The 9,238-nt window shown below is 45.4% G+C and overlaps 1 protein-coding gene across 1 annotated transcript; it reads left to right on the top strand.

Moving 5' to 3' along the window:
- Nucleotides 1–4,424: 4,424 nt before the first annotated feature.
- LOC147972281 (uncharacterized) lies at nucleotides 4,425–5,395 on the top strand. The gene is made up of 2 exons (XM_087523015.1): nucleotides 4,425–5,250; nucleotides 5,361–5,395. Exons 1-2 carry the CDS (start codon nucleotides 4,425–4,427, stop codon nucleotides 5,393–5,395), a joined length of 861 nt encoding a protein of 286 aa, XP_087379141.1.
- Nucleotides 5,396–9,238: the final 3,843 nt, after the last annotated feature.

Genomic DNA, 9,238 nt, shown 5'->3' with positions numbered 1-9,238 from the left:
GCATCGTCTCCGACCCCTAGTTCGGAGCCGACCGCGCCGATCGAGGATAGGCGGTTGGACGCCACCTCGGGGGCTGCGATCCCAATGGTGGTTGAGCCGAACACCAGCACCGTACTCTGTAAGACTCGTGACTCCATGGAGCCGGATTCTTCTCCGGACTCTGAACCCTCCGCGCCCCTGCCAAGCGAATCCAGTTGGGCGCCGATCATGGAGTTCATGGCCGTGGACGTCTTTCAGCACTCGCCTTTCGGCGATATCCTGAAATCACTAAAGTCTCTCTCTTTGTCAGGAGAGCCCTAGCCGGACTACGGTCAGCAAGGTTGGGGTACAGACGATGAAGAAATTCAAAACCCACCCACCACCCACTTTGTAGCCACTATCGACGACTTAACCGACATGCTCGACTTCGACTCCGAAGATATCGACGGTATGGACGCCGATGAAGGAGATGATGAAGAACCAGCGCCTACTAGGCCCTGGAAAGCCACCTCGTCATATGAAATATACATGGTGGACACCCCAAAAGAAGGAGATGGCGATGGAACAGTAAAGGATGACCCCTCCAAGAAACAGCCCAAGCGCCGGCGTCAACGGCGCCGCTCAAAATCCCGCCAACGCAAAAACGGCGATTCCAGCATGCGAGATAATAATACTCCGGAAAGTGCCGAAGAAAATCCCCTCCAGCAAGATTCAGCATAGGAGGATGGAGAAACCAGCCCCCATGAGAGAGAGGCTGACAGAGAGGTCGAGGCCGATAATTATATGCCTCCCTCCGAAGACAGGGCAAGCCTCGACGACGACGAATTCGTCATGCCAGAGGATCCTGTCGAACAAAAGCGTTTTCAACGCAGGCTTATGGCCACGACAAGAAGCCTCAAGAAAAAACAGCAACAGCTTAAAGCTGATCAAGATTTGCTAGTCGACAGATGGACTGAATGTAGGAGATATGCCCTAGAGGCAGTAATATCAGTTATTTTGTATTTCCTGGTTTGTAATGAAGGTTTATGTTCCATGCTATAACTACAATGATTCTCGAGTCTGCAAATAAAACGAGGCTTGGAGGGAAACTCATGTGCACGTGTGGGATAATAAACGGTAAAATGTATTCCTAGTCAAGCCTCTATGACTGGCTCAAGTATTGCATGATGATCCTGTTTTCCTGATCATGGGCATGACTATGCCGGCAATTTTGAGGGCACAATTATTAGTAGAACACTTGTGTTGTAGTGACCCAATTTGATGTTATGCTATGAGATACATTCGTCACAAGTTAATGGTTAATAACACAGAGAAGTCAATGTTTGCATAATTCCTTAGACCATGAGAGTATCGAGTTCCTTCATACTTGCTTCGTGAACTTTGGGGTATGTTAAACGTCATCCGTAACTGGGTGGCTATTACGGCGGCTTACGGGTTCACGGAAAAGTATGGCAAGTAACGAGATAGCTCAAGATTGGGATTTGCTCCTCCGACGATGGAGAGATATACTCGGGCCCTCTCGGTGTAACGGTATCCATCATCGTCTGGCCAGAAACATTGTGATTTGATCACTGCGATGCCGGAACACGGAAACGAGAAAAGAGAACAAAACCGGTAACGTGGTAACTTGCATGGTGGACAAATTGTTGATCCACAGGAATGCAATAAATCTCACCTCGGGTGTTTGTGACATATCGCGAAGCAACAGGAATAGCTCAAGGCAACTGGAGGTTCACTCGAATATTCATTCGTGTGGGTATAGGGGTCAATATGGGTGTCCACGGCTCCGATGTTGATCATTGATCGGAAGAGGTTCCAGGTCATGTCTATACTTCACCGAACCTATAGGGTCACACGCTTAAGGGTCATCTATCTGCTGAATACTAGACAGGGACTGAGAGAAAATCACCGAAAAAGTTTCGGACACCGGAAAAGTTTCGGACAGCGGAATCATACCGCAGAGAGAGGTCATCGGATGAGTTTCAATGATACCGAAATGTTGTTTCGGGATATACCATTAAGTCAAATTGGTTTCGGCAAATGCCTGATAATTCTTGGAGGGTGCCATAATCATTCTGGAAGCTGTTTGGAATTTTCTGAGATAAAAACCGGAAATGTTCCGGAGCTGCCGGAGCCACTTCAAATGCGTTTCACAGATGAAAATCACTAAAACCGGAATTGTTTCGGAACGCGTTGAAAATTATTATGGTGGGTATTGGAAATGTTCTAAGCCCACATAAATATTTTCAGTTCGAACGGACGCTGAAAAATGTCATCGTGAATAGTGAAAGTGCTTTTTGGGATATTTTATGGTGAGTCACCTTTTGGGATATTTCCAAAAGGCTTCTAGAAGGGCTTGGGGGCCAAGCATGCTCCTCATGGGGGCCCCCCAAGGGTGTTGGCCGGCCACATGTGTGGGGCTCCATGGGGCTCCACTTCCCTCCCCATTATGCCCTTCATGTGTGACATTTGCATGGGCGTTTTGGGTTTTTGTGGGCCATCCCTACCCCTTGGCTTTCCTATAAATAGAGGAGGAGTGGGCAGCCCAAAGTTCATCCCCTTGCTCTCATACACATGCCATGCATTATCTGGCTTCTTCTCTCCCTCCCACAAAAAGAGTTTCGTAGAGCCGTAAGGCTGTCTGGGTTCCGGCAGGAACTAGTTCTGGACGGCGAAGCCCTGCCGGATAGCTGGCACCGTATGTGTGCAACCCCGTAGAGAGGTCGTAGTTTCGGTCTTTTGCCCGAGGGGCTGTTCGAGTGTCCTACCGAAGGGCTGTCCAAGTCTCCGTTCGAGTTTCGAGGGTCCTCCCGAAGGGCTGTCCGCGACATCGTCCAGGGGACTGTCCGACCGCCTCCCGAAGGGCCGTCCGGCGAGGGAGTACATCCTTGCGGTTGGGAGGTTGTAAATCCTAGCTACGGGGATCTGCACCAACCATCTCCACCGACTCTTCTTCCGCTGTGCTTCGAGTCGGTACGGAACAGATCAAACCTTGTATGCAGTCTCCATAGTGGTCCTGGGCATGCTCGCTATACCGAAATTTTTTGTTTTCTGTCGCATTCCCCAACAGTGGCATCAAGAGCCGTGCTATGCGTAGATGCAGGTTACGATCTAGAATACATGGAGATGTATGGGTATTGCATAATATAATTTTGGAATAGATGAGATCTATTGCCGAAAATTATTTATGCGGGTGACAGATGAAATCAGTTACCCGACGTTCTTGTTGCTTCCCTAGAATTTGCGTTTGCTCAATCTCAAGACAGCATGGTAGAATTTGACAAAGTTCTGGCAATCCGTGATCCTGGTTGATCATGGAAGTGCTATCAGTTCTTTGGGTTCTGCCATAGTCAAAAGAAAGATGAAATTTGCGGATGAAAGGGCATTGCAGATATGATCTGCACGGGGGTCATGCGTATGACGAAGTTTAGTATGGGGCTCGAGATTTAATTATCTCGTGTTTCATACACCCCGAGATGTTAATATAGAAACTTGAATAATCATACTTGATGATAAAACGTTGGTAGCTGCGGTTTAAGTCAAAACCTTAGAAGCCACGTAAAATAAATTTTTGCATAAACCGATTAGAGGCGTCTAACTTGGTTTTGCAGGATGTGCATATGATGTGGTATAGCAATGCTCATATTCAATTTGATTATGTATGAGATGACTATATGATGTAATTAACATGACCTGCGTGTCATGATTCGGCATGATGGCTGGAGCCAGATGATTGCACTTTAATGACCTGCGTGTCAACCTTAAGTAATGCACTTATTTTATTAGCTATAGAGATAGCAATATTATATGGTGCATCGACAAGGTGGTGGCAATCTTCGCGAAGGTGAACACCGACGCAAATATCAAAGACGAAGAATTGAAAGACTTCTCCGTCAGAAAGGGCTATACCATATCATACTAATTATGAATTGCCTGAGATGTTTATCCCCTATGATGCACCCTTCTTGATTGCGCGGTAGTCGCTTTTATTAGGGTGATCTCTCACTTAAAGATATCAAGTAGATAGTGTTCTCCCAAGTGTAGCACCGTCATGGCACTTATCTTTTCGGGGTGCGCCGTGTCACACGGGTACGAACGATTAGAGAAGTGTGAGGCGGGTGAGTTGAGACCTCGCAGCAAGATCACTTGGTTGTCTTGACGTTCAGGCATGACTGTCATGATCTCGGAACACACGCATCGAAATATGAACAAGAGTCATATAGTGATGTGATTGGAAAGTTGTCCTACCGGTTAAGAATTTTGTCATCAGTGGTGTTACACCAATGGCGAACAATCAAGACATGGATCTTGAATCACTCATAATCAATTTTGAGAGATATTGATTTGAGTGGGAGTGCATTTTAGAATAAAAATGTTTATTCACTAGTGCAAATTTCATTATAAACAAAGTCTAAGTGAAACTTGTGTTTTCCGTTGTAGATCAAATGGCTCACAACACCGCGTTCAACTTAGGCTCGATGTTAGAGAAAGAGAAGTTAGCTACGACTGGAAACAACTATGCGGACTGGGTCCGTAACCTGAGGATTGTCCTGAGGAGCGCTAAGAAATTGTACGTCCTTGAAACTGCTCTTCTAGCTAAACCGGCGGCAGAGGCCCCGGAAGATGAACAAAATGTCTGGGCCACTAAGGATGATGATCACAACTTAGTGCAGTGCCTCATGCTAGCTTGCATGAGTCTAGGGCTTCAAAAACGTTTTGAATTCCATAAACCCCGTGATATGATCCGGGAATTGGATGCTCTGTACAAGGAAACCGCAAAGTCTGAACGATTTGATATCATGAAGGCTTTGATGGAATACAAGATGGCTGAGGGTAGTTCAGTTGGCGAACACGTGGTCAAAATGATTGGCTATTCTGAAAGGCTTAAAGCCCTGGAATTTCCACTTCCACCTGGCCATATGATGGACATGTTGCTTTCTTCACTCCCCCCGTCTTACGACGGTTTTGTCATGAACTACAACATGACAGGGATGGAGAAGACACCGGAAGAGGTGCTCGCCATGCTGAAACCTACAGAAGGAGGACTGCGGAAAAATCGCAAGCAAGTGTTGCTTGTGAATAAAACCGCCAGTTTCAAAAAGAAAGGCAAGCCAAAGAAGGGCAAGGGCGCCGGTAAGACCGACTCCCAAAGCAACTCTAAGGGTGGAGCCAAGAATGAAACTGAGTGCTTCTACTGCAAGAGCATAGGACACTGGAAGAGAAACTGCAAGAAGTATCTGGAAGATAAGGAGACCGGGAAAACTGGAAAAGGTATAATTGTTATACAAGTTAATGTCATTGACGTTTTGCTTGCTAGCGAAAATTCTAAGTCTTGGGTATTTGATACCGGATCGGTTGCTCACATTTGCAACTCGATACAGGGGCCTCAGAAGGTGCGCAAGCTGGCAAAGAATGAAGTCGTGATGCGCGTCGGGAACGTCGCTGGGATCGCCGCTCAAGCCATCGGCACTATGCCTCTACGTCTCCCTTCAGGATTTATCTTAGAACTAAGTAACTGTTATTTTGTTCCACTGTTGTGTAGAAACATTATCTCCGGATCATGTTTAGTACACGATGGGTATTCGTACAAGTCTGAGAACAATGGTTGTTCACTTTATTGTAAGGATATGTTTTACGGATTTGCACCCATTGTTGAGGGCCTTTTCATACTAAATCTTGAATGTGGAAATGATGTCTTTAACGTGAATGCTAAACGCCTTAAGAAGGCTGATACCACCACCACTTTCTTGTGGCACCGTCGGCTTGGCCACATCGGAAAGAAACGCATGCGAAGACTCCATAAAAATGGAGTTTTACCGTCCTTTGATTTTGAATCATTTGACACATGTAAAGCTTGCTTGATGGGGAAAATTACCAAGACGCCGTTCATGGGTCATCCTGAACGGGCGGATGAATTATTGGGAATAATACATAGTGATGTATGTGGTCCAATGAACACAGCCGCACGGGGTGGGTATTTCTACTTCGTGACTTTTACTGATGATTTAAGTCGGTATGGATATATCTACTTAATGAAGCATAAGTGAGAAACCTTTGAAAAGTTTGAAGAATTTCAAAATGAGGTAGAAAATCATCGTGACAAAAAGATTAAGTTTCTGCGGTCTGATCACGGAGGCGAGTATCTTAGTCATGAGTTTGGCCAACATTTGAGTGACCATGGAATCGTTTCACAACTTACGCCTCCCGGAACTCCATAGAGAAACAGAGTATCGGGACGACGTAACCGAACCTTGTTGGACATGGTAAGGTCGATGATGTCTTTTACAAATCTTCCGATATCTTTTTGGGGTCACGCACTACTTACTGCTGCTCACACACTAAACAAAGCACCGTCTAAATTTGTTGAGACGACACCACATGAGATGTGGCACAGGAAGAAACCCGACCTGTCGTTTTTCAAAATTTGGGGTTGTGAAGCTTATGTAAAGCGTTTACAGCCAAGCAAACTTGATCCCAGATCAGACAAATGTTACTTTGTAGGTTATCCCAAGGAGACAGTTGGGTATTCTTTTTACCACGCCTCCGAGAACAAAGTGTTTGTTGCAAAACATGGAGTCTTTCTTGAGAAAGAGTTTCTCACTAAAGAAGTGAGTGGGAGGACAGTACAACTTAATGAGATTAGTGAATCTTCGGCAACCGTTGATATGGCTAAGGAACCAGAAGAAATTCTGCTAATTATCCCTACAACCGATCCGGAAGTTGTCGCATGTGATGCAGAGACTTCAGATAATGTTGTAACTGAACCGCGCAGATCAGGTAGGGCTATCCAGCCACCTGAGTGGTTTCATAACGAAATCTTCATTCTTGAAGACGATGAACCTGCGCACTAGAAGGAAGCGATGGCGGGGCCCAGCTCAAAAGAATGGCACAAAGCCATGAGATCTGAAATGGAATCCATGTACGAAAACCAAGTTTGGAACTTGGAGGAACTTCCAGAAGGCGTAAAGCCGATTGGTTGTAAATGGATTTTCAAAAGAAAGACGGACGCGGATGGTAACATTACTATCCACAAAGCTAGACTTGTCGCGAAAGGGTTCACGCAAGTTCTAGGAGTGGACTACGACGAGACTTTCTCGCCCATAGCTATGCTTAGGTCTGTTCGGATATTGCTAGCAATTGCTGCTTATTTTGACTATGAAATATGGCAGATGGATGTCAAAACGGCTTTCCTAAATGGAAACCTCAAAGAGGATGTATACATGATACAGCCAGAAGGTTTTGTCATTCATGAGGATGCTGGAAAGGCATGCAAACTTCAGAAAGCCATTTATGGTCTGAAGCAAGCATCAAGGAGCTGGAACATTCGTTTTGATGAAGTGGTCAAAGAGTTTGGCTTCATCAGGAGTGATGAAGAATCTTGTGTTTACAAGAAGTTTAGGGGGAGCGCAAAAGCATTTCTAATCTTGTATGTGGATGACATATTGTTGATTGGAAATGACGCGAATTTTCTTAGCAAAATAAAAGACTCATTGCAAAAGAGGTTTTCAATGAAAGACTTAGGCGAAGCGGCATATGTATTGGGCATGAGAATCTATAGAGATAGATCAAAACGCCTGATAGCGCTTAGCCAAAGCACGTACATTGACAAGGTGTTGAAAAGGTTCAACATGGAGAACTCCAAGAAGGGCCTTCTCCCCATGTCACCTGGCACAGTGCTTTGCAAGAATTAGTGTCCTCGGACTCTCGATGAGCGAGTGCAAATGAATGATGTTCCATATGCCTCGGCAGTTGGTTCTATTATGTATGCCATGCTATGTACAAGACCGGATGTTTCCTATGCACTAAGTGTTAGCAGTCGGTACCAAAGTGATCCAAGATTGGAACACTGGGCCGCAGTCAAGGGTATTCTTAAGTACCTCAGAAGGACCAAGGATTTACTCCTTGTGTACGGAGGTGATGAAGAGCTCATTGTAAGTGGTTACACTGATGCAGGCTTCATGACTGACCCAGTTGACTTCAAATCTCAATCAGGCTATGTTTTCATTCTGAACGGTGGCGCAGTAGATTGGAAAAGTTCCAAACAAAAGACTGTGGCGGATTCTACGACGGAGGCGGAATATGTTGCTGCTTCAGAAGCCTCCAAGGAGGCGGTATGGATCAAGCAATTTCTTGAAGACCTTGGTGTGGTTCCTAGTGCCCAGGACCCGGTGGAGATCTATTGTGATAATAGTGGCGCCGTGGCTCAGGCAAGGGAGGCAAGTTCGCACCATAAGACAAGACATATTCAACGCAAATATAAACTCATTCGACATCATGTCGAAGAGGGTTTAGTGAAAGTACGCAAAGTTCACACGGATCTGAATGTGTCAGACCCAATGACAAAGCCTCTACCACGAGCAAAGCATGAGCAACACCGGATAGCCATTGGTGTTAGGGAAGCCATGTAACTGGATTATGACTCTAGTGCAAGTGGGAGTCTGTAGGAGATATGCCCTAGAGGCAGTAATATCAGTTATCTTGTATCTCCTGGTTTGTAATGAAGGTTTATGTTCCATGCTATAACTACAATGATTCTCGAGTCTGCAAATAAAACGAGGCTTGGAGGGAAACTCATGTGCACGTGTGGGATAATAAACGGTAAAATGTATTCCTAGTCAAGCCTCTATGACTGGCTCAAGTATTGCATGATGATCCTGTTTTCCTGATCATGGGCATGACTATGCCGGCAATTTTGAGGGCACAATTATTAGTAGAACACTTGTGTTGTATCGACCCAATTTGATGTTATGCTATGAGATACATTCGTCACAAGCTAATGGTTAATAACACAGAGAAGTCAATGTTTGCATAATTCCTTAGACCATGAGAGTATCGAGTTCCTTCATACTTGCTTCGTGAACTTTGGGGTATGTTAAACGTCATCCGTAACTGGGTGGCTATTATGGCGGCTTACGGGTTCACGGAAAAGTATGGCAAGTAACGAGATAGCTCAAGATTGGGATTTGCTCCTCCGACAATGGAGATATATACTCGGGCCCTCTCGGTGTAATGGTATCCATCATCGTTTGGCTAGACACATTGTGATTTGATCACTGGGATGCCGGAACACGGAAACGAGAAAAGAGAACAAAACCGGTAACGAGGTAACTTGCATGGTGGACAAATTGTTGATCCATAGGAATGCAATAAATCTCACCTCGGGTGTTTGTGACATATCGCGAAGCAACAGGAATAGCTCAAGGCAACTGGAGGTTCACTCGAATATTCATTCGTGTGGGTATAGGGGTCAATACAGGTG

The sequence above is a fragment of the Triticum urartu genome, chromosome 5A (assembly GCF_056163025.1).
Source record: "Triticum urartu cultivar PI428250 chromosome 5A, HENAU_Tu73, whole genome shotgun sequence".
Taxonomy (NCBI): Eukaryota; Viridiplantae; Streptophyta; class Magnoliopsida; order Poales; family Poaceae; genus Triticum; species Triticum urartu.
This window is presented reverse-complemented; position numbering and strand designations above follow the sequence as displayed.

Excerpts from the sequence above, each read along its gene's own strand:
- LOC147972281 (XM_087523015.1), top strand. The coding sequence starts at position 4,425 with ATGGCTCACAACACCGCGTTCAACTTAGGCTCGATGTTAGAGAAAGAG. Across the intron at positions 5,251-5,360 it reads GACCGGGAAAACTGGAAAAG|GGGCCTCAGAAGGTGCGCAA; the intron begins GTATAATTGTTA and ends AACTCGATACAG.